A 24,314-nucleotide genomic window follows, 5' to 3' on the forward strand; every position below is an offset into this window, starting at 1 on the left:
ATCTCAATACAATGCTTCTCAATTCACACAATAATCTCAAAACTATAATCCCTTCAATAATGTCTTCAATATAAGGAAATAGCCCAAAAAAAATTCAAATATTTGTAGAAACACTTACTTGACTGTGATAGACTCCTCTTGAACCCTTCAATTGCACCAAGTAAACATTAAATCACCATTTGAACTCCAGTGGATAGAATTTGAAAAATAAGGGTTTGAAGGTTTTGGGAATTAGGGATTTCTATACCAAATAAGGAATTTGAAGGAAAAAGAAATGTTTGGAGGATAATATATAAGGATTTAAGGTGTAATAGGGAATTGGAGAGAAAATTTATGGGTTAAAAGAGAGAAAATTTAGAGAGAAAATTGAGAGAGAATTCTTGAAATTTTTCAAAATGGAAGAAGTGACAAAAATGGAAGAGGGGAAACCCTCTTAAGGCCTCGGATCCCACATGCGCCGTGGTGCGCTCCCTTAAGCACCGCGGCCCGTGTCAAATTATTTTTTCAAAAATATTTTTTTTTCTGAGAACCCGATGAAGCGCCGCGACCCTTCACCCATGCGTCGCAGCGCTTGCTGCATGCCGAGCCATTGCACCCTCTCTGATTTTGTCAAGGGTCGTGGCCCTTGCTCCATCCGCCACAGCCCTCTCTTCAAGTTTCAACATTTTCATCATTTTCAGTTTTTTTCAATAGTTTTCACGATTTCCACAGTTCTATTACATTCAAAAATACTTAAAAATAAAAACTAAAAGAAAATAATATGTCAAGCCAAAACTAAAAAATAAAAAAAACTAAAAATTTTCATAAACTTTAAAACTTAAAACAAATGAAAATTAGAAATAATGAGATGCCTGTCAACTACGCTGTCGTTAACGTCATTTAGTCGAATGCTTCTTTATCTTCAGATGAAATTGGTTCCAACATCACCACGGACTTGCATTTTTCCACCGGACCCTCCAAGTAATGCTTCAACCTCTGACCATTCACCTTAAAATGTTCCATCTTCTCACTATGAACTTGCACTGCCCATAAGGAAGTTACACAACTACCGTGTACGGTTCTGACCATCGCGACTTCAATTTACCAGGAAAAATTTTAAGTCTGGAATTCATAGCAGGACTTTATCTCTTGGTTGAAAATCCTTCCTCAATATTCGCTTATCACGAAAGGCCTTCGACTTCTCCTTATAGATCTTTGCATTCTCATAAGCTTCATTTCAGAATTCTTCAAGCTCATTTAACTCCATAAGCTTATTCTGTCCCGCCATAAAGAGATCAATATTTAACTTTTTCACAGCCCAATAAGCTCTATGCTCCAGTTCCACTGGTAAATGACAAGCCTTACCAAACACCAATCAATAGGATGCATACCAATCGGAGTTTTGAATGCAGTGCGATAAGCCCAAAGTGAATCATCAAGCTTCTTCGACCAATCCTTCCTCAAAGTATTTACTGTCTTTTCCAAGATACCTTTTATTTCCCTATTCGACACTTCAGCTTGGCCATTTGCAATTGGATGATAGAATAACGCCTTTCGATGATGAACACCATAGCGAACACAAAGAGTAGTGAACCACTTATTGCAAAAATGACTTCCCCGATCACTAATAATTGCTCTGGGGGTGTCGAATCAAGTAAAGATATTTTTATGAAGGAATTTAATTACTTCCTTCCCATCACAAGTAGGAGTTGCTTCGGCTTCTACCCATTTAGAAACATAATCCACGCAAGCAAAATATATTTATTATTATACGATGATGGTAAGGGTCCCATAAAGTCTATCCCCCATACGTCAAATAACTCAACTTCCAAAATACCAGTCATTGGCATTTGATCTCTTCTCGATATATTCCCATTATGTTGACAACGATCACAACTTTTGACAAAATCATTAGCATCTTTAAATAATGTTGGCCAGTAAAATCCACTTTGCAAAACCTTTGTTGTTGTTCTTGTTCCTCCAAAATGACCACTGCAATGCAAACTATGACAGTGAGTTAAGATTGAAAACATCTCCTCTTCGGGCACACATCTCCTAATAACTTGATCATGGCAATGTTTATACAGAATAGGCTCCTCCCAATAATAATTCTTCACCTCTGAATAAAATTTCTTTAGTTGTTGCCTTGTCATCTCAGGAGGTATAACCTTAGCAGCCAAATAATTAACATAGTCTACAAACCATGGAACATCCTTGCAAACACTTGCTTCGAACAGCTGCTCATCAGGAAAAGCATCATTAATCTGAACTTCTTTATCAAGAGAATCTTCATCAACCTCCAATCTAGACAAATGATCGGCCACCAAATTCTCAGTACATTTCTTATACTTAATTTCCACATCAAATTCTTGTAACAACAAAATCCACCGAATAAGACGAGGCTTGTAATCTTTCTTGGTCATAAGATACTATCGTAAAATGATCTGTGTAAACAACCACCTTATTCCCAATCAAGTACGACCGAAATTTATCAAAAGCAAACACTATGGCCAACAACTCCTTTTCTGTAGTTGCGTAATTTATTTGAGCATCATTCAAGGTACGACTTGCATAATAAATCGTTCTGAATACCTTGTCAACTCTTTGTCCCAACACTGCCCCAACCGCAAAATCACTGGCTTCACACGTCAATTCAAATGGTAAATCCCATTGAGGTGCAACAACTATAGGTGCCGAAATCAATTTCTCCTTAAGTATCCTAAAAGCTTGTTGACACTTCTCATCAAAATCGAACGTAACCCCATTCATTCATTAAAAAAGTGGACAGTGGCTTCAAAACCTTGGAGAAACCTTTGATAAACCTCCTATAAAATCACGCGTGACCTAAGAAACTCCGTACTCCTTTTACTGAAACCGGTGGTGGAAAATTCTCTATCGTAGAAATTTTAGCCATATCTACTTCAATGCCTTTCTTAGAAATCTTATGCCCCAATACAATTCCCTAATTTACCATAAAGTGGCACTTTTCCCAATTAAGCACCAAATGCGACTCTTCACACCTCCTCAAAACCATCTCCAAATTAGTCAAACACGTGTCAAAAGAGGACCCATAAACGGAAAAATCATCCATAAAAATTCCAATCCCCTTCTCAACCATGTCAGAAAATATTGCCATCATACACCATTGAAATGTGGTTGGTGCATTACATAACACGAATGGCATCCTTCTAAAAGCAAAAGTCCCATAAGGACATATAAATGTTGTCTTCTCTTGATCCTCCGGTGCAATTACAATTTGATGATATTCTGAGTACCCGTCTAGAAAACAATAGTAGTTATGCCCTGCCAACCTATCCAACATCTGATCAATAAAAGGCAAAGGAAAATGATCTTTCCTAGTTGCCTTATTCAACTTTCGATAATCTATACAAATCCCCCAACCCGTCACAGTCCTTGTTGGAATCAGTTCATTACTTTCATTCTTCACCACAGTCATACCACCCTTTTTAGGTACTACTTGCACTAGACTCACCCAAGCACTATTAGAAATAGGGTAAATCACTCCAGCATCTAACCATTTCAAAATCTCTTTCCTCGCCACTTCTTTCATTTTCGGATTAAGTCTTCATTGAGCATCAATAGTCGGTCTCGCATCATCTTCCATGAGAATTCTATGCATAACTATCGATGGGCTAATTCCTCTTATATCAGCCAGAGTCCACCCTATAGCAGTTTTATGAGCTCTTAACACCCTCAACAACTTATCCTCCTGTACTTCTGAAAGAAATGATGAAACTATAATCGGAAGAGTCTCTTTTTCCCCAAGATAAGCATAATGGAGATGGTCTGGTAAAACTTTCAGTTCTAAAACAGGTGGCTTCAGAATCGATGGTAATGGTATTTCCGGTCCCTCACCCAATTCTTCAAATTTCTTATGGTTCCATGGCTCAGATGATTTTATCCACTTCAAATAACTCATCGCTTCTTCATTTTCCTCACCATCTACATCATCAACTATAAGACTTAATTCAAGAGGATCCTCAATTAATTCTTTTCTTCCTACTACTTCTTCTACCACATCAACTGAGAAACAACTATCACTTGCTTTAGGATAAGTCATAGCCTTAAACATATTAAATACTACTTCTTCCCCTTGAACTCTAGGCTTTAACTCTCCTTTTTGCACATCTATCAATGCTTGCCCAGTTGCTAAGAATGGTCTCCCCAAAATAATAGGAACATTTTCATCCTCCTCCATATCTAGAACTATAAAATCAGCTGGAAATATAAACTTATCCACCTTTACCAATACATCTTCTATAATACCACGTGGATGCTTCACAGATCTATCAGCCAGCTGCAATGTTACTGTGGTTGGCCTAGCTTCACCCAAACCAAGTCTACGGAATACTGACAAAGGCATTAAATTAATGCCACCAAATCACAAAGTGCATGCTTACATTCAAACTCCCCAATCGTGCATGGAATAGTAAAACTCCCAGGATCTCGTAACTTTTGAGGAAGTTTTCTTTGCAAAATTGCACTACATTCTTCCGTTAATGCCACCATTTCATAGTCACCCATCTTTCTCTTATTAGAAAGAATTTCCTCCATAAACTTTACATAGCTGGGCATCTGTTCTAATGCTTCTGCGAACGGTATATTTATATGTAGCTTCTTGAACACCTCTAAAAACTTTGCAAATTGTTTATCTAAATTTTGGTTACGAAGTCTTTGTGGATATGGAATTCTAACATGTTTCTCAATACTCACAGGTGGAGTCTCCTCTTCTTTCTTAAGGTCTTCAGTAACCATTTCATCATTAAACTTCTTTTCTTCAATACCTTGTGTATTTCCCTTCTGACCTTCTTCTTCTTCTGACTGATTCTTAGTTGGCCCTTCATATCTCATTCCACTCCTCAAAGTAATAGCTTGGCACTGTTCATTAGGATTAACTTATGTAGTGCTAGGAAAATTTCCTTAAGCTCTATTAGTCATTAAAGTAGCCAATTGCCCTATTTGAGTCTCCAAACTTCTTATGGACGCCCTGGTTTCAGTCATGAATTAGTTATGTACATTAGGTTGAGGTTTAGCTAGTTTCATTGGCATTGGGTGAGGTGGTTTATTTTGTGGTTGATAATATCCAGGTGGACGGTTTTGGTGTGCATATTGTTGTGGATATGGTGGTCTATTTTGGGCAGGTTGATACTGTGGCTGAGGTGGAGGATAAGGTTGTAAAGTATTTTGATTGTTAAACCAGGAGAAATTAGGATTATTCTTCCAAACTAGGGTGTAAGACATGGAATTGGGGTTATTAGGTTGTCTTTGGTAATTTCCTATAGCTTGTACTTCTTCCATGGGCATGTTATTTATATCTATAGCAGGGCATTGGTTGGGTTGATGAGTTGTACCACACACTTCACAAAGGTTTTGAATTTGCATAGCTTCAGATGGGAGTGCAGTCTTTTGTAGTTGCTTTGTCAAGGCTGCTACTTGAGCTGTAAGCATGGATATAGCATCCAATTCCATCATTCTAGCCACCTTCTTTGGTTGTCCCCTTTCAGTTGGCCATTGATAATTATTCATCGCCATCTCCTCTAATAGCTCATATGCCTCATTAGCACTCTTACTCATAAAGGCACCTCCCACTGCGGCATCTATAATTATCCTAGTGCTTCCATTCAACCCATTATAAAAATTATGCACCAGCATCCACTTTTCTATTCAATGGTGTGGACACTTCCTTAACAACTCCTTAAAGCGCTCCCAAGAATCATACAGTGACTCTCCATCCATCTGATAAAAATTATTAATTTATCCCCTCAATTTTGCAGCCTTCCCTGGAGGAAAGAACTTGGCAAGGAACTTCTGAGCTAACTCCTCCCGTGTAGTGATAGAATTTGCCTGTAAAGATATCAGCCAACTCTTTGCCCTGTCCCTTAGTGAAAATGGGAATAACCTCAATCTTATAGCATCATCACTCACCCCATTCATCTTGAACGTTGCACATAACTCCAGAAAATTAACTATGTGTAAATTGGGGTCCTCCATTGGCATACCTCCAAACTGAACAGTTGACTGAACCATTTGAAGAATTGCAGGCTTAATCTCAAAATTGTTGGCACCAATTGTTGGAGGTCTAATGCATGAATGCACTCCTGTAACAGTAGAAAGTACATAATCTCTCAAAGTTCTTGGGCCTTGCTCCCTAGGAACTTCTGCAGCCCCTTGACCATTATTAGCACTGTTTCCCAAATTGTCAGCCATGATAAAATCCAATCTCCTTTTTATTTTCTGGTTCTGTCTCCACGTTCAATTTCCTGATCTATTGGTATAATCTCATTTTGTCTATTGCTTCGCATATACCAAAAATTTATGGAACACAATAAACCTTGATCTGAATATATGTTATACAAAACATAAAAAAAATAAAAAAAAACAAATCAAATTAGAACAAAAATTAACTTTATTGATATTAATAAAAATAGTCCCCAGCAACGGCGCCAAAAACTTGATCTCTTTAAAATTAACACGCAAGTATACGTGGTCAAATCAAGTAATACACGATAAGTAAAGTGTCGATCCCACGAAGACTGATATTAATTGCAAATAATTAACTTCTAATTCTAATTGATTTAAATAATAATTTCATAATTATGAGTAAAATAATTATTACTAAAATTAAGGGAACTATTAAGCACTAGAGAAATTCAGAGATAAAAATATGATTTAATTCAATGGATGTAAAAGTTAGGGTTTTAGTTTCATCAACCATCCACTTATGATTTTTAACCACTTTCAATATTTCTTAATTCTATTGTGATAGCAGATTACAACTATATATTATAGTCTTGCTAGGATATATAATTCTCTACAACATATTATTTCCTACATCTCTGTGGTAAATCAACATATTGCATGCTTTAAACACGTAATCCCTGAACTACACAATTCATAGAAGTACTTCCATCTAATATAAAATTGCGATTATCTACCTATAGCATAATTAGCCTTCTCTTTCCAGAGCATAGGTTAAAATCATATAAACATGTAAATGGTGATCAATCACTCACAAGCATTAAGCATAAGATAAATAATTCACAATAGGAGAAAGAAATTCAAAAAAATTGCATTAAGAAATCAAAAGCTTCAAGGAGAATCCACTAACACCCTAATAACAAGATTAGTTCAAAACAAACATAACAGAATCAATAAAATTAAATATAAACATAAACTCAAGAATAGAGAGAATAAAGAAGAGATCAAGAAATCAAACTCTCATATCTTCAATGTTCTCCCAAGTCTCTAGTAATTTCTGAACATCAAAAATTAATAATTCCCCCTAATTAACTCTTAAAAACATATTTAAATAGAAACCCTAAAACTGTTTTTCAAAATAAATGACGATTTCGCCCTTCTGATAGCCACGAAAAAATACACGCGTCGCGGCCCTGGTATTTAAGTGTCGCAGCGCGCCTCTCTGAATTTGCAAAAACACGGTCTCTGACTCCAGCAAGCGCCGCGACCCTTCACCCATGCGCCGCGGCCCTTGAAAATTCCAGAAAATGGCTCTCTCTGTTTTTCCCTTGCGCTGCAGCTCTTCATGTAAGCACCGCAGCCCTTCATATTGACCTCAAAACTTATTTCCAAAGTTCTAAAATGAACAAGTCTCTCTGCGTATGAATCCTCAACTATCTTCTTGTCAACTTTTAGCATAAATTTCCCAAATTGTTATGATTTTTCATTCATTTCCACAACTCCATGTTTCCTTATTCTATTTTCTGCAAACATACCAAAACAAGCGTAATACTGCATAACATTCCACTAAATTGACTCAAACTTACCCTAAACACAGGTTAAAAACTATGCTAAAAACTGACTCATCAAGGACCACACCTCCTGTGGCTCCCTTGGAAGACAAAAGGAAAGGAAAGGCCAATCCATCCAACTTGAGAGACTCCTTGAACAAAAGGAGACAAGACTTAGATACTGAGATGAGGAGTCTACGAAGCAAGATAATCATCGTGTCTGGGGGGCACGCTACTGATGATGAGTTTGAATACGAATCACCCTTCACTAGAGAAATCCAAGACATGTGGCTCCTAGCCAACTTCAAAGAGCCTCACATGACCCCTTACGAGGGCAATACAGATCAAAAGTACCATCTTGACTTGTTCAATGACCTAATGAAGTTAAGGGGGATTAATAGCTGAGCCAGATGCCACTGCTTTGTTGTCACGTTAAAGGGTCATGCATACAAGTGGTTTAAGAGACTCAGGCCAGGGTCCATCAGGTCTTGGCAACAATTTTCGGATGCCTCGCACGTGCGTGAGACCACGTGAGGGCCTTGCTTAATAAAGACTTCATTGCCACATCACATGTCTAGAACTGGTAAAGGCATCCCACACTTAGAAAAATATTAGAAATCTATGAAAGAAGATATATTTTGGATGTGTGAGGATAACCAACAATTAAAAGGTACAGGTATGGGTACAGGATGTCCGACCATAAGGAGGCTAGAGGCATGACCATGGCATCCGTATCAAGCAAGCAGTGGAGGTACAAGAATGGTACATAGCAAGGACTCCCCAGGCATGCCTATGAGTTTCGTACCCGAAAAATAGTGGAGGTACAACATCGAACCAAGGAAGAGTACTTCTGCAAACCCCTGACACGTGCTGAAGCTGACCACCTCTACCACCTTCACCATGATCACTTACAGCCTGGATACGCAGTGCTTTGTCCCTTTGAGACCACAATGCACTAAGGGCCATAAGAGCCCACTTATAAATAGGGCTTCACTCGATCATGGAGGGGGTTGGAAAATTCTTGTAATGCCAGACTATGGTCCCGGGCCTCACTCCATCGTTCTGAGCTCTTAGGTTTAAATCCCTGAGCCTCTCTGAGCCTAAAAACCAACCTAGGCTATGGCTGCCTAGGCGGGCTGCGACCTAACCCTAAGGGTCGCAGCGCGCCTCAAGTCAAAGGCACCAGCCTCTTGCTTCAGGGGGAAGGCGGGTCGCGACTTGCCACCTAGGGTCACGGCGCGCCCACAAGTTAATGATCCCTCAAGGCCTTCTCGGGCACGCGGGCCGCAGCACCCATGAACTGGGTCACGACGCGCCCTTGTGAACCCAAAATTCCCTAGGTTTCTTAAACACTTTCCCAGCTCAATTCAACCTAAAATCCCTTGCAACCTTCAACCAATCCCAGAACCGAGTCTAGGACTCTTAACCACATAGTTTAGGGATAATAACTCACCCCAAAACCTACTAAAATTACCACCCCAAATCAGAACTCAATCATCATCTAAAAATCGGTCTAAACTCAGCCTAACAATATGATTCCTAGCAGAAACAAAACATAATTATTACCTCATTTTAGTAGCTTGAATCCCCGAGATTTTCTTTGGCTAACCCTAGCTTAATTTCCCAAATTTCTCTGCTGAATTCCTTGAGTTTTCTCCTCCAAAGCTTCAAAGTTCACTTAATCTCTAGAAAGGGAAAGGGAGAACGTGTAAGAGGGAGAGGGAGATGGAGAAAGTGTTTGAGAGTATTCTGATATGTTCCACTAAGTTCTGATCACTCCAGCCTAAGTCTAACTCTTCCCATTTTATGTCTTTTATTAAAATGACCAAAATGTCGCTTATACTAACCCAGCCTCCTATTTTCCCTTAGGTGTAAAATGGTCATTAGCCCCGATTCCCGCTAATTCCTCGAGTCATCCTACCGATTCCCAATTAATCCCAACATGCGTAACTAATCACCAAATGCTTTACTCGTTACCCAATAAATCTCAAGTATATGTTAAGTTTCCCAAAATACCACTAGGCTCACCCCGAGCCGGGTATTAAACCTTGATGTGACTATTTCGCTAATACGCTCACTAGGATCGCCTTGAGCTGTATACTACAAATATATCCACATAATAATGTGGTCTCAATCATTTAACACATATAATCACATTTATGCCCTTAACGGGCCAAGATTACAAATATGCCCTTATAAACAAAAATGGCCCCACATGCATATAAATATATTCATATTATCATATAAATCATACATGCGACATAGTCACACATTTAATCAATAAATCACACATATGTCCAATTATGCCCTCCCGGCATGCTAATCAAGGCACTAAACCCTATTAGCATTTTTGGGACGTTACAACTATCCCCTCCTACTGAAAATTTCATCCTCGAAATTTACCTGAATAACTTAGGATATTGATCCCACCTAGCTAACTCAAGCTCCCACGTCGCTTCCTCGACCTTGCTATTCCTCCACAACACTTTGACTATAGGGATTGTCTTGTTCCTCAAAACTTTATCCTTCCTATCTAGGATCTGAACCGGTCACTCCTCATACGATAAATCTGTTTGTAGTTCTAGATCCTCATATCCCAATACATGAGTCGTATCTGAGATGTATTTCTGAAGCATTGAAATGTGCAATACGTCGTGAACTCTAGATAATGACGGTGGCAGAGCCAATCTATAGGCTACCTACCCGATCCTCTCCATGATCTCAAAAGGTCATATGAATCTAGGGCTCAGCTTACCCTTTTTTCCAAATCTCCTCAACCCACGCAGTGGAAAAACTCACAGAAATACGTGGTCCCCAACCTAGAACTTCACATACCTATGCTTGGGATCAGCGTAGCTTTTCTGTCTCTCTGCGAGGCGAGCATTCGAGCTCAGATCTTTTTAATAGCTTCATTAGTCTTCTCAACCATCTCCGATCCCAAATACTTCTTGTAACGTCCCAAATTCCCTAATGTGGCTTAGTGCCTACATTAGGGGGCTAGGAGGGCCATAATTGATTTAATATGTGATTATGTGATTATATGCATGATTATGTGAGTTATATTATTATATGATGATAATTGCATGCACGTGGGCCCACTTTTTATTGGAAGGGCATTTTCATAATTTTGACTCGTAAAGGGCATAATTGTATATTTATGTGCATGTATGTGATGTATGGATGAGACCACAAGGAAACAAGTTAGCGGTTTGGTCATAATGGGGTTAATTACCAGGCTCGGGACGAGCGTAGGTGCAATTTGATGCTTAGTACATTACCGAGAATGAGCGGGTAATGGGATATGATTTATTAATTAATTGAGGATATTGGGAGTAACGGGAATTGGAGGACGTTAATTATGATTAACGGGATAGGTGGGAAATGACAGTTATACCCTTGGGTGGCTTTGAGGAATTAAAATGGCCCCAGGGGCATTTTGGTCATTGTGATCATTATATATGTTTAGCCAAGGAAGGTTTTAGATTACATAGGCAGAAACAACAGAGTTCCCCTCTCTTCTGTCTCTCGATCATCTTTCTCTCTTTCCTTCCATTGGATTTTTGAAGCTAGGCTGGAAGATTAACTTGAGGATTTAAGGCTTGAGAGTTTAGGCTAGTGATCAGCAACTGAAAACGGTTCAATTTTGGGATTGAGGTAAGGATTTTAAGTTTAAATCTCAAGTTTTTACTCCCTTTTTTAGATGGTTTATAAGTTTGATATTTGATTGTGTAATTAGGTGTTTGAGGATGTTTTAAGTGTTATAGAACTTGGGTTTTGTTGTTAGAATGGTGGTAATGTTGTGGTAATAATTAATTGTGATACTGGGATTGGTTTGATGAAGATTTGACTGAGTTGGAATTGAGGAAAATGCAGGGGAGGTGGGTTCCCGGGGTCAAGTCACGACCGAGTTCATACAAGTCGCAACTTGAATGAACCCCAGAGCCTCCCCTGGGCTCTATTTGGCAGGCGCACCACGACCCTCAGGGTCAAGTCGTGGCCCACCCCTGGCACCTAAACAGGGGGCTCTCTGTCTTGGGGCACGCCGCGAAACTTGGGGGCAAGTCGTGGCTGTAATGCCCTGAATTTCCTAATAGGGTTTAGGACCTTGATTAGGAGGCCGGGAGGGCCATAATTGATTTATCATGGTATTAAATGATCATATGCATGTTAATGTGAATTATATTATTATATGATGATAAATGCATGCATATGGGTATATTTATAATCATAAGGGCATTTTGATAATTTGGCCTGTTGAGGGCATACTTGTAAATTGGGTGCATATTGTAATTTGTGAATGAGTTTTTATTATTATGGAGATAAATTCGAGCTATTCGGCATGAGACGATCATAGATTATGAGTTAGCGGTTTTGTCATAACTGGGTCAAGTATTGGGTAATAAGAATGTTTATTTGATGATAAATTGGGAGTATTTGAGATCAGGATGGAATTCTGGAAGTTTTGACTATAATGTCCCCGGGGGTGTTTTCGGCACCCCGAGCCCTAGGTTTTATTTGAGGTTACTTAAGCTTGAAGTAGCTTGTCAGATAAGAACGTACGTTAGAAAATCTCTCTCTCTCTTCCCGATAGCCTATTTTACCGTTCGAAGCTTTCTTAAAGGAATTTCGAGTTCTAGTTGTTGGAATCAAGCGAGGGTCGAAGCATAGCGATCCTAGGAAAGATTAGAAGCTTCTTAACCTAAGTATTTGACGGAAAACAAGCCAATCAAAGGTAATCTAAGTTTGAAGTTTTGAGTTTCTAAAGTTTTTAAGCTTAGAATTGGACTTTGTAAATTGTTGAGTTTTTGGTTGGTTTGAACCTTGGGTATTGAGGGTTATGGAGTTTTGGGAAGCTTGGGAACTTTGTTTTGATGATTTGGGAATGTTTGGGTATGATTCTGGAAGCTTTTAGAAGTTGAAAATACGTTTGGGCATGGCCCAGGGTTGGGGGTCGCGGCCCTAGCTCGATGAAGAAGGAGAAGGGTTTTGACTTGGCTGGGCGCCGCGGCCCTTGGTGTTGGGAGCCGCGGCGCTTGCTTCAAAAAATTCTGGGGGTCGTGGCCCAAGGTCCTAGGGCCGCAGCCCTTGCCCTGTTTTCACCCCGTTTGCTCGTTTTGACCCCGGGATTTTAGCTATAGGCCTCGGGAGTGTTCCTACTACTTGGATTAGTTTGGATTGTTGTCCCAGAGGCTAGATTTTGGTTTGGTAACCTATGTTGATCATTTTTATTGATGGTATCCCATATTTGGTTATGATTAGGTGACCGCTAAGGGCTTAAAGGTTGATCTTTCTCAAGGGTTGTTCTTATATTGGTTCTAGCTTGAATCTAAGGTAAGAAAACTGCACCCTGTGTATATGTGACATGCATGGCTATTATTGGTGCATGTTGGATTGTTAAATATAATGCATATGATGCACGAGAAACATGTGATTAGGACATGCTTTACATATTGAGTATGATATTGTTTAGAGCTTGAGCCTCTGTGTTCGTGCATAGTCCTAATTGTACTAGTACATGTTAAGTTAGCATGCTAAATACCTTGTTTATGGATATTGGATATGTGATATATGTTTGGTGGCATGGCTTACTTGTGTGTGGCACTAACTTATTAGCCAGAATCGGCAATGGTGTTAGATCCATGTGTGAAGCTGTGATTTACTAGTCAAGTTCACAATGGGTTGAACACTGGTCGTGTTTTACTGACCTAAGAGTCAGAAATGGCATAAAGTCGTGAACGCCGAGCCAAATGAAGATTAGATCTAATCGATATCAGCAAAGAATGACTCATATGGGGTATTAACGCTGGACCAACCCTAAGGTCGATGAACTTATAAGCGCTTGGCTAGTCTGAGACTAGTTATTCAGAGCCAGGGCATATGGCCCGGTGACTGTTTGTCACATGGCTAGGGAACGATGTTCCAAGGTTATGACTGTAAGTCATGGGGAAGGTTATGTTGGTGACTAATCACCATGCACCTATCCTGTTCAAACTTATGAAGGTTCTTTTATCAGTTAAGCTCGAGTGACCCTAACGTCACATGGCTAGAGGGGGTTGTACCCACGTTGGTGACTGTTGCGACTGTCACCTATTTGTTTGGACTGAGAATCCTAGATGGTTATTACGATCATTGCTGATATTATACCATGCTTTATTGTGTTTTCTTGCTGGGCTTCGGCTCATGGGTGCTATGTGGTGCAGGTAAAGGCAAAAGAAAGCTGGACCATCCTTGAGTTGGAGAGCTTAGGTGATGAGGTGTACATATGCAGCTGCTCGTCCACCACGGCCGAGGTTGAGAAGGAACAAGGGTTAAACCCTGTTTTGCCGCATAGAATGGCCTGTTGTAAATATTTTCTTGTAGTAGACTCTAAAATTATAATTTTGGGATCCCAACATATATATATTATACATTCTAATGAAACATTACATCTTATCCAAAAAAATTAATCCCTAAACCGCTAATCATACTTAGTACATGATTTTGGCCAAATGACTCGATTAGCGAGTTTAGCACTGTTTACAAGGCACACCGTAACGGTCCCTGGAGTTTAGGGCATTACAGTGGCCCACCTGTCTTCTTTATGCCAGGTTGAGTTTTAACAAGTTTTAAGCGCGGGTTTTCGATTCTTAAGGCTCGAGATCGAATCTACTAACTGTTTTAGTAGGTTTCGAGGTCCCAAGAATTGGGTTTTAGTTCATGAACCTTTTATTACTCATTTTATTGATGGGATTTCATATTTGGTTATGATTAGGTGACCGCTAAGAGCCTAAGGACAGGATCATTCTCAGGGTCATTATTCATTTATTTTACGCTCGAACTTGAGGTAAGAAGATTGCACCCAGTATGTGACTTTGTGACATACATGATTATTGATGAGGCATGTTGAGTGCTCTATATATGGACATTGGTTGCATTGTGAATGCCTGGCAGGGTTGCTTATTTGTGAATGGCATGACTTATTAGTCAAAAATGGCAATGGTGTTTAGTACCGGTCGGGAAGTTCTTACTTATCAATCATGATCGGCAATAACACTAAGCGTTGGTCTCATAGAATTGACTTATGAGTCAAGAGCGGCATTAGCGTTCTAATCGCAGGCTAAAATGATTAGATCTAATCAAAATGAGCATTAAATGCTTGACTGACCTGTTGGTCGAAGAAAACTAAAACTCTTGGCTAATTTATGACTAGTTACTCAAAGCCAGGACCAAAAAGGTTCAGGTGACTTGATAGTCACATGGCTTAGGGTGCATGGCCTCAGAGAGACTCGTTAGTCATCTATTCAAGACGCAGGACCCCAGAGGACTTATTAGTCATCTATTCAAGGCGCAGGGCCCCAGAATGATTAATTATTTATCTATTTAGGGCGTAGGACCCCGGTGTGAATGCACAAAATTCCATGCTTGAAAGAGGTCCAAAGTGCACGCTAAGGTCTCACGAATACCTAAATACATGCCTGTGTCGTGAGGCCCTTGGGCCACCATCATCCCACGGATAGGTACATGAGGCTAACCTCCGCGTGCCTAGCATCCATGCACCTCAGCAGGACCATCATCTCATGACGCATGGGAAGGAACGTCTCACGCCCAGGCAGCTGAGGGGCCCCGCGCGCCCCATGCGTGCCCAAGTGGCCGAGGGGCCTCGTGAAGGCCAGCGACTCGCACGCCCCACGCGCACCTAGTAGCCTCACACCTCGTGTGCCCCACGCGTGCCCAGGTGGCCGAGGGGCCTCGCACGCCCCACGCATGCCCAGGTGGCCAAGGGGCCTCGCCCCATGCATGCCCAAATGGCCTCGCGCCTGGTGCGCCCCATGCATGCCCAGGTGGCCGAGGGGCCTCGTGCGCCCCACATGTGCCCATGTGGCCAAAGGGCCTCACCCCATGCATGCCCAAATGGCCTCACGCCTGGTGCGCCCCATATCCGCCCAAGGGGCCTCACACGCCCCATGCATGCCCAGGTGCTTCGGGTGTCTCGCACCCTACACCTCAAGTGAGTGTCTCCCATGAAGGTCTATCTAGACTCCAGCATTTAGAGGTAAAATCCCAAGTATGATTCAAAAGGATCATGCTAGTACAATCTTGTACGGGGTATGGCCTTTAAGGCCCCGTAAGTCTGATACGGATACTCATGCCAGTTGAGTAGTGGGAGTACGGGGAGAAGGGACATGGCCTGTGTGTCTATGGCTAGATGTCAGAGTCGACACCAGCACCACCTGCACCACTATGCCTGGCACCACTTCTCTGACATTCATACGAATCAAGTAGTGGAGACATCCTCATGGTACCTGGCCATGTACTGGAACCAACACCACTACCCCTGAGACCACTCTCCTGACAGTGTACTTGTGTACCACCTGGACCCCTGGACCACAATGTATCCAGGGCCATTAGAACCCACTATAAAATGAACCCCACTTCCACATGGAAGGGGGTTGGAAAAAACACTATAGCACTACACCATAAGAAATACAAATTCAGTTCACCATTTTTCTTCTGCAAGTGTTCTTTGAGTTTCCAATTAAATCTTTAAAGTTTTTCTTTTGATAATCTCTACGTTTCTATTTTTCTAACTTAACTTGGTTGACAAGTTCTCACCGTCAACACCCGGGTTTGACTTACTAGTCATCACCTGATTAGGGCTGAAGCCCTAAAATGATTACAAGATCATTTATTTACATTGAATACATGCAATAATAAGTTTTCTTGCTGAGCCTTGGCTCACGAGTGCTATGTGGTGCAGGTAAAGGAAAAGAAAAGTTCACCCAGCCTTGAGGGAGAACTTAGGTGGCGAGGTGTACATATGCGGCTGCTTGACCACCACGGCCAAGGTGTTTCTCAAGGGAACTAGGGTTTAACCCTATTTTTGTCGCTTAGGTCGGTGGATTGTAACTTTTGAACTGTAATGACCATTTTGGAATGTAAACGACTTTGTAAACACTTCTATGGGATCCCATGTATACTTTAATGTTTTAAATAAAATATATCCATTTCTTTTTACCGAAATGTTTACCCTGGCCCATTAATAACACTTAGATGCACATTTATGACCTAATGACTTGTTTAGTGAGTTAAGCACTATTTAAAGTACACAGTGTGGCGATCTTGGCTAACCAGGGCGTTACACCTCCTCTCCCCCTTCTCATCCCAATGAATGGGTGATCTACATTTCCTTTCGTATAACATCTCGTATGGAGCTACTCCAATCGTTGATTGATAGTTGTTGTTGTACGAAAACTCAATCAATGGGAGGTACTTACTTCAAGACCCCTCGAAGTCTAGAACACATGATCTAAGCATGTCCTCCAATATCCGGATCATCCTCTCAGATTGTCCATCTATCACTGGATGAAAGGTTGTACGGAACTTCATTTGAGTTCCTATGGCCTTCTACAAACCACCCCAAATCTTGGAGGTCAATATGGGATCCCGATCTGATACTAAAGATTTAGGAACCCCATGGAGGCGTACAATCTCCCTCATATACAATGCTGCGTACTGATCCATAGTATAGGTCATCCTCATTGGCAGAAAGTGAGCTGACTTTGGGTACTTGTCCACTATTACCCACACTGAGCCATGCTGCCCCACTGTCCTAGGTAAACATCCCACAAAACCATAGTAATATCTTCTCACTTCCACTCAGGAATACCTAAAGGTTGTAATAACCCCGCCGGTCGCTGGTGTTCAACCTTTACCTGCTGACAGGTTAAACACTTGGCCACGTATTCAACCACACCTTTCTTCATCCCAGGCCACCAATATAAAGTCCATAGATCCTGGTACATCTCTGTGGTGCCTGGATGGAGTGAGTATGGTGTAGTATGGGATTCATCAACAATCTGTCGTCTGATACCCATATCCATCGTAACACAAATTCAACCCTTATACCGTAGTAAACCCGTCTCCGAAATGGAATAATCCTTAGCCACTTCAACTAGGACATTTCCTCTAACCTCCTGTAACTATACGTCACCCACTTTACCCTCTCTTATCCTCTCTAGGAGGGTAGACTACAAAGTAATATTGGCCATTCGGTCCACAACCGACTCTATCCTCGCTCTAGTCATCTCCTCGGCTAATTCCTCCGATATCTGCTTCGAACTGAATAACTGTCTTGGGCCCCTCTGGCTCAATGCATATGCCACTACATTGGCTTTGCCTGGGTGGTAAAGGATGTCAAAGTCGTAGTCCTTCACCAATTCCAGCCAGTGTCTCTGTCTCATGTTTAAGTCCTTCTGGGTGAAGAAATACTACAAAATCATATGATCGGTGTATATCTCGCACTTCTCTCCATACAAATAATGTTTCCATACTTTCAGTGCGAATACCACTGTTGCTAGTTCCAAATCATGGGTAGGGTACCGTTGTTCATAATCCTTCAGCTGCCACAACGCATAGGCAATAACCTTCTCATTATGCATCAACACGAATCCCAATCCCATTCTCAATGCGTCATAGAACACCACAAATTTCCCTCACTTTGAAGGAAGACTCAAGACAAGAGCAGTAATAAACTATCGCTTCAAATCCTGGATGTTACTGTAACACCCCAAGTTGCTAATCAGGTTTAGAACCTTGATTAGAGTGCTTGGAGGGCAATAAGTGAATTAACATGATAATATATGAATTTGAATGAATATGTGATTAGAAAGCATGTTTAGGTGGTATAAATATACATGTGGGCCCCGTTTGCGTGTTAGGGGTAAATTGGTAATTTTAGCCCGCTGAGGGCATAAATGTGATAATTGTATTATGTGATTATACCACGTGGGTGTGGTGATATTAATGTGATGCACATGCCGAGACGGTCCTAGGGAGCTAGTTAATTTAAAAGTCACAACAGGATTTTATACCTGGCTTGGGAGGAGCCTAGGGGTACTTTGGGAATCTTATAATTTGAGAATTAGTGGTTAATGGTTATTGGTGATTGAGTAACCTGTGTAACCATTAGTAACTGCTGAGAGTAACAAGTTCAGATGGAAAAATGGTAGGATTGTAATATAGGTGAAAGGACAAGAGTGCCCTTGAGGTTTAGTTAGGAGAGAATTTCTAGGGAAGGATAGATAAGTTTAAGCTGAAGGGAAGGATGGTTCATGTATAACACTTGGTCATATATTGGTTTAAGCTGAAAATTGGAAGAAAAGGCTAGAAAGAAAGGGCATCAAGAAGGAGGGCTGGAACTTGAAACCTAGGAGGAAATTCAAAGGAGTTTGAGGCAACCAAAACCAGATTTAAGCTAGGATTGTTCAAAGTTAAGAATTGTGCTTTATTTTTGTTAAATTTAAGTCTGAATTTCAGAGATTGAGTGTGGGAACCAAAAGGAAATATGGCTAGTTTTACTTGGAAATTCAGTTAGGATAATCAAGAGGAAAGAGGTTGGAGGCTGGAATTGAGAGGAGTTCAAGCTGAGTTTTGATTGAGGTAAGAATCCTTAGCATGTTTAATTTTTCGTATCTGATGTGGTTTAAGATTTTAGAGGCATGATTTATAGTTTTCAAGCTCTGGTTTAAGTCTTGGAAGCCATGGTTTAAGTTTCAGGAATTTGAAACTCAAGAATGGATTTTGAGTGTGATTGTGTAATTGAGCTTGTTTTTTATGTTTATAGGTTGTTAAAGGGTTCATTTGGGGTTTTAAATTGATTTTGGGGCTTAGGTACTTGTTTGGGTTGAATTGGAGTTGTTTTGGCTTGGGAAAATGCAGGGGGGAAAACCCAGAAATCTGGGTTCGCGTAGGGGCGTTGCGGCCCTGTTCTTTGGTGTCGCGGCACAAGCATGCATCAGGATTAGGGGAAAGATTATGGGCGTCGCGGCCCTTGATGGGAGTGCCGCGGCCCTAGGCTATTTTTGGCAGCCAAATATTGCATTTTTAGGGCTTTTGCCCAGGGGCTCGTGGGATGGTTCCAATACATTGTTTTAGGGAATTAGAGGTCCCGAGAGTACGGGATTTGTCCCGGGAAGTGGTTTTTGGATTGGTTCGTATAAAAGTGTTTTATATGTGTTGTGACTAGGATTTTGGAGAGGCTCGTGATAGAGGACTGTGCTTGTGACCTTGGTGCATCGGAAAGCTCAGGATACAGGTAAGAAAATTGTAACACCTGTAGAGCAGAGCATGGGCCCATAGTGTGGTTGCAGGGCATGGCCCTAGATTGTATCATTGCTAGGATGTAGCTTTAAATGAATTATTATATGTTTGATTGTTGTTTGAGAATGCTAACTGTGGTTATAGCAAAAAGAACGGCAAAGGAGCCGGGAACGGCGAAGGGCCGAGAACGGCAGTGGGGCCAGGAATACCACTTAGCACATGGAGTGCTTGTGGTTAGGGTGAGACCCCAATGGATACATGGGATATCCTTACGGTGTAGACCGAGATCCCAGACTTTGGTAACGCTTTTGGGACGGCATGGCCGCATATGTGTTTAAATCTTATGGACTGTTTGATTAGATATGAGTTATCTGCTATAGTGATTGTATGATATGCATATGTTATGTGCTGTATGAGTTTTCTTGCTGGGCTTCGGCTCACGGGTGCTTTGTGTTGCAGGTAAGGGCAAAGAGAAGGTCAACCAGCCATGAGTACGGAGAGCATGGGGGCGGCGCGTACATGTTTGGCCTGCCCGACTGCTTTGGTTGGGCGCATTTTGAGAAATGGCTGTACTAAACTGTGTTTTGATAATTGATCTTCTGTAAATCTATTTTGAATTGTAAATATTTTACAAACCTCATTTTGGGATCCCAAATGTTAAACTCTTGGAACTTTTAGTGAAAAGGAGTACTTTTAAAGATTACAGCCTTGTCTTTTTGTTTAATCACACTTTTGTTCTAAAATCCTCGCTGAGCGAGTTAATTGCACATTTTAAACTCACTTAATAACGGCTCTAAGGTAGTAGGGCATTACAACTTGGTATCAGAGCGAGCCAAGGTTTATTGGTTCTGGAGATTAACCGAACATGTACGCACGCTGCCATTGAAAAACTCGACTCAGGGTTAATTGGTATGGTTGATAAATATACTTGAATATGTGTTTGAATGCCTTGTTTGCCTGCTTAGTTCATAAAGAGCATGATGAGTAAGATAACATATGCATGATGCCAGGGCAAGGCCCGTTGTGTGTTATATGCTATTTGTATTTTATCTGGATTATTGATTTCGGTTGGTTGCTGGGAATGGGAAGTGGAATTGGATTTTGTTATCATGCCTGATGAACGGTGTCACTGATTGCAGGCATATAGTGTAATGCCTCGGCAATCATCTAGACTCTACGGTAGTCGGGCCGAGGATGACAATCAGGGTTAGGACCCTCCACCCGCCCCACAGAACTGGCAGTAGATGTTAGCCGAAATGGAGGCTAGATTACAGAGAACAGAGGAAGAACTTCGTCAGATGAGGCAACAGGCCCCTCCACAGGTTACAGGGTTACCAATACAGCAGAATATGGCGCCAGTGCCGGTTCAGCCTGTGGTTGAGAACAGGTGGGAACCCTTGTACGAAAGATTCAGGAAGCAACAACCTCCTACCTTTAAGGGTGGGTTAGACCCAGTGCGGGCCGAGCAGTGGATGAATATAATTTCCTTGATCTTAGACTTTATGAGGGTCGAAGGAAATGAAAGGGTAGCTTGTGCTAGCTACATGCTTAGGGAGGATGCCCGCATCTGGTGGGATGTAGTGAGTCAGCGGAGGAATGTTGCAGTCATGACATGGGAAGAATTTAAGAGTATCTTTAATGAGAAATACTACAACATAGCAGTTCGAGCTGTGAAGGTTGATGAGTTTCTCAACCTGACTCAGAATAGGTTATCAGTTACTGAGTATGCCCTGAGATTCGACAGACTGGCAAAGTTTGCGCCAGACTTAGTGCCGACGGATGCGGCCAGGAGAGATAGATTTATACGGGGGTTGAATGTGATGATCGCCCGTGATGTGAATATTACGTTGATTCCAGAGACTACTACTTACGCTCAAGCGGTGGATAAGGCCCTTACTGCAAAGAGGGCTGAGGATCAAATATGGTAGGACAGCGCTGTTAGGCGCAATGCCAAGAGGACGATGCCTCCTCTTGTTGGATCTAGTCGGGGCAGTGGCCCCAGTGAGCAAAAAAGAAGGGTTCCAGATTCATTTGTTCCTCCTAGTTATGATAGGAGGGTACGAGGTTCTGTTGGTAGTCGTCAGGGCGGAGGTGACAATTGGAGGAGTTTTCCGGTGTGTCCTCGATGCAGATGACGACATCAGGGTGAGTGCCGGATTAGGGCATGTTTTATCTGTGGGAGTGCCAACCATCTGAATAAAGACTGCCCATAAGTTAAGAAAGAAGAGCCAAAGTAGGGAGACAGTCTCGCTCCTGCCAGGGTATTTGCTTTGACTCAGACTGAGGCGGAGGCTAGTCCCTCAGTTGTGACAGGTCAGATCTCTAGCGCTAGTTCTTTGTTTACTGCATTGATTGATTCAGGGGCTACCCACTCATTTGTATCGGCTAGGGTGATAGACAAGCTTTATAGACCTAGTATTGTGTATGCTAGGGGTTTTCAGACTTTGTTGCCAACAGAAGAACTGGTAGTCTCTAGGAAATGGGTTAGAGCATTACTAGTAGAGATAGATGGTAAAGAATTGTTTGTTGATTTGGTTGAATTAGACATGGATGACTTTGATATGATATTAGGAATGGATTGGTTAACGAGGTATGGAGCGACGATTGATTGCAAGCTGCGTATGGTGACTTTTGAACCATAAGGTGAGGTACCTTTTGTGTTTGTGGGGACGGTGAATGGACTGCGAGTGCCTATGATCTCAGCACTAAAGGCTAGAGACCTGATGTAGGAAGGTTGTATAGGATTCCTAGCGAGTGTTGTAGATACCTCTAAGGTGGTGACAGTGGGACCGAATGAAACCAGATTGGTGCGTGAGTTTCCAGACTTATTTCCAGCGGACTTGCCGGGGTTGCCGCCACAGCGGGAGATTGAATTCGTCATAGAGTTGGCACCGGGGATGGAGCCAGTTTCCAGGGCACCCTATAGAATGGCTCCAGCAGAGTTAAAAGAACTGAAGATTCAGTTACAGGAGTTACTGGATTTGGGGTTTATTAGACCGAGTTTCTCGCCATGGGGTGCTCCAGTGCTATTTGTTAAGAAGAAGGATGGGTCGCTTAGGATGTGCATTGATTACAGGGAGTTGAATAAGCTAACCATTAAGAATAAGTATCCACTGCCTAGGATTGATGATTTATTTGATCAGCTTCAGGGGAGTACGGTGTTTTCAAAGATCAATCTTCGGTCAGGCTATCATCAGTTGAGAATTAAAGAGGAGGACATACCGAAGACAGCTTTTCGGACAAGGTACAGGCATTATGAATTTCTAGTTATGTCCTTTGGATTAACTAATGCCCAGCAGCTTTTATGGATATGATGAATAGAATTTTCAAGGACTACCTGGATAAGTTCGTGATTGTATTTATCGATGATATACTAGTATACTCCCAGTCAGAGATGGAGCATGAGCATCATCTGCGCCTGGCGTTACAGTGATTGAGGGAACACAAGTTATATGCTAAGTTTAGCAAGTGCGAGTTCTGGTTACTGCAAGTTACATTTCTGGGCCATATCATTAGTAAGGAGGGGATACTGGTTGACCCAAGTAAGATAGAGGCAGTGAGAGATTGGCCTAGATCGAGCAGTGTTCCTAAAGTTAGAAGTTTTCTCGGGTTAGCGGGGTACTACCGATGGTTTGTAGAAGGATTCTCTAGAATTGCTACTCCATTGACAGAGTTGACTAGGAAGAAGACCAAATATGTGTGGACAGATCGGTGTGAGAACAATTTCAAGGAGTTGAAGCGGCGATTGATTACTGCACCAGTGTTGAGCCTGCCGACAGATAATGAGAAGTTTGTTGTCTACTATGACACTTCTAGACAGGATTTGGGATGTGTGTTGATGCAAGCTGGGAAAGTAATAGCTTATGCGTCAAGGCAGTTAAAGGAGTACAAGCAGAGATATCCCACACATGATCTGGAGTTAGCTGCGGTGGTATTCACACTTAAGGTTTGGAGACATTATCTGTACGGTGAAAAGTGCGAGATATATACTGACCACAAGAATTTAAAGTATTTCTTTACTCAGAAAGACTTGAATATGTGCCAAAGACGGTGACTAGAATTGGTAAAGGATTACGATTGTGACATCCTATATCATCCTGGGAAGGCTAATGTAGTGGCTGATGCATTGAGCCGGAAGGGCCCAGGACAGTTGTTTAGTTCGAGGCAGGTATAAGACAGACTAGCTGAGGAGATGGCCAGAGCAGGTATTGAGTTAGTGGTTGGTAGGTTAGTCAATATTACTCTTCAGTCCATGCTCCTTGAGAGGATTAAGAAAGCACAGGGAAAGGATCCTCAGTTAGTTGAACGTAGGGAGAATGTCCTAGCTGGAACGATTAAGGACTTCTCTATCTCAGAGATGGGCCTATTGAAGTACAAGGGACGAATTTGTGTACCAATTGACTCAGATATTCAGCGAGAGATTCTGGATGAGTCTCATACCACTCCCTACTCTTTACACCCAGATACTACGAAGATGTACCAAGATTT

At 41.5% G+C, this 24,314-nt stretch overlaps 2 protein-coding genes and 1 non-coding gene across 3 annotated transcripts; 1 reads left to right on the forward strand and 2 right to left on the reverse strand.

Annotated features, from left to right (window-relative positions):
- Positions 1 to 879: 879 nt before the first annotated feature.
- Positions 880 to 3,550, reverse strand: LOC133792196 (uncharacterized). Its single transcript, XM_062230112.1, has 5 exons — positions 2,951 to 3,550; positions 2,572 to 2,715; positions 1,791 to 2,408; positions 1,371 to 1,575; positions 880 to 1,073 (listed from the first exon to the last, which is right to left on the reverse strand). The coding sequence occupies exons 1-5, from the start codon at positions 3,548 to 3,550 to the stop codon at positions 880 to 882; spliced, it is 1,761 nt and encodes a 586-aa protein (XP_062086096.1).
- Positions 3,551 to 3,565: 15 nt separating this feature from the next.
- Positions 3,566 to 5,469, reverse strand: LOC133792197 (uncharacterized). The gene is made up of 4 exons (XM_062230113.1): positions 5,017 to 5,469; positions 4,488 to 4,878; positions 4,267 to 4,350; positions 3,566 to 4,149 (listed from the first exon to the last, which is right to left on the reverse strand). The coding sequence occupies exons 1-4, from the start codon at positions 5,467 to 5,469 to the stop codon at positions 3,566 to 3,568; spliced, it is 1,512 nt and encodes a 503-aa protein (XP_062086097.1).
- Positions 5,470 to 5,662: 193 nt separating this feature from the next.
- LOC133792832 (small nucleolar RNA R71) lies at positions 5,663 to 5,769 on the forward strand. The gene has a single exon (XR_009874304.1). It is a non-coding gene; the product is annotated as a small nucleolar RNA R71 (small nucleolar RNA).
- The last annotated feature ends 18,545 nt before the right edge of the window (positions 5,770 to 24,314 follow it).

The sequence above is a fragment of the Humulus lupulus genome, chromosome 7, assembly GCF_963169125.1.
Source record: "Humulus lupulus chromosome 7, drHumLupu1.1, whole genome shotgun sequence".
Taxonomy (NCBI): Eukaryota; Viridiplantae; Streptophyta; class Magnoliopsida; order Rosales; family Cannabaceae; genus Humulus; species Humulus lupulus.

What these genes read in the sequence shown, in the direction of transcription:
- LOC133792196 (XM_062230112.1), bottom strand. Translation starts at nt 3,550, where the DNA reads ATGAAAGAAGTGGCGAGGAAAGAGATTTTGAAATGGTTAGATGCTGGA. An exon ending in TGGGACAAAGAGTTGACAAG is followed by an intron (nt 2,409 to 2,571) that starts GTATTCAGAACG and finishes ATTTTACGATAG; the next exon opens with TATCTTATGACCAAGAAAGA. An exon ending in TGCATTCAAAACTCCGATTG is followed by an intron (nt 1,074 to 1,370) that starts GTATGCATCCTA and finishes GGTAAATTGAAG; the next exon opens with TCGCGATGGTCAGAACCGTA.
- LOC133792197 (XM_062230113.1), bottom strand. Translation starts at nt 5,469, where the DNA reads ATGGAATTGGATGCTATATCCATGCTTACAGCTCAAGTAGCAGCCTTG. An exon ending in TAGCTAAACCTCAACCTAAT is followed by an intron (nt 4,879 to 5,016) that starts GTACATAACTAA and finishes CCTAATGAACAG; the next exon opens with TGCCAAGCTATTACTTTGAG. An exon ending in ATCTGTGAAGCATCCACGTG is followed by an intron (nt 4,150 to 4,266) that starts GTATTATAGAAG and finishes GACCATTCTTAG; the next exon opens with CAACTGGGCAAGCATTGATA.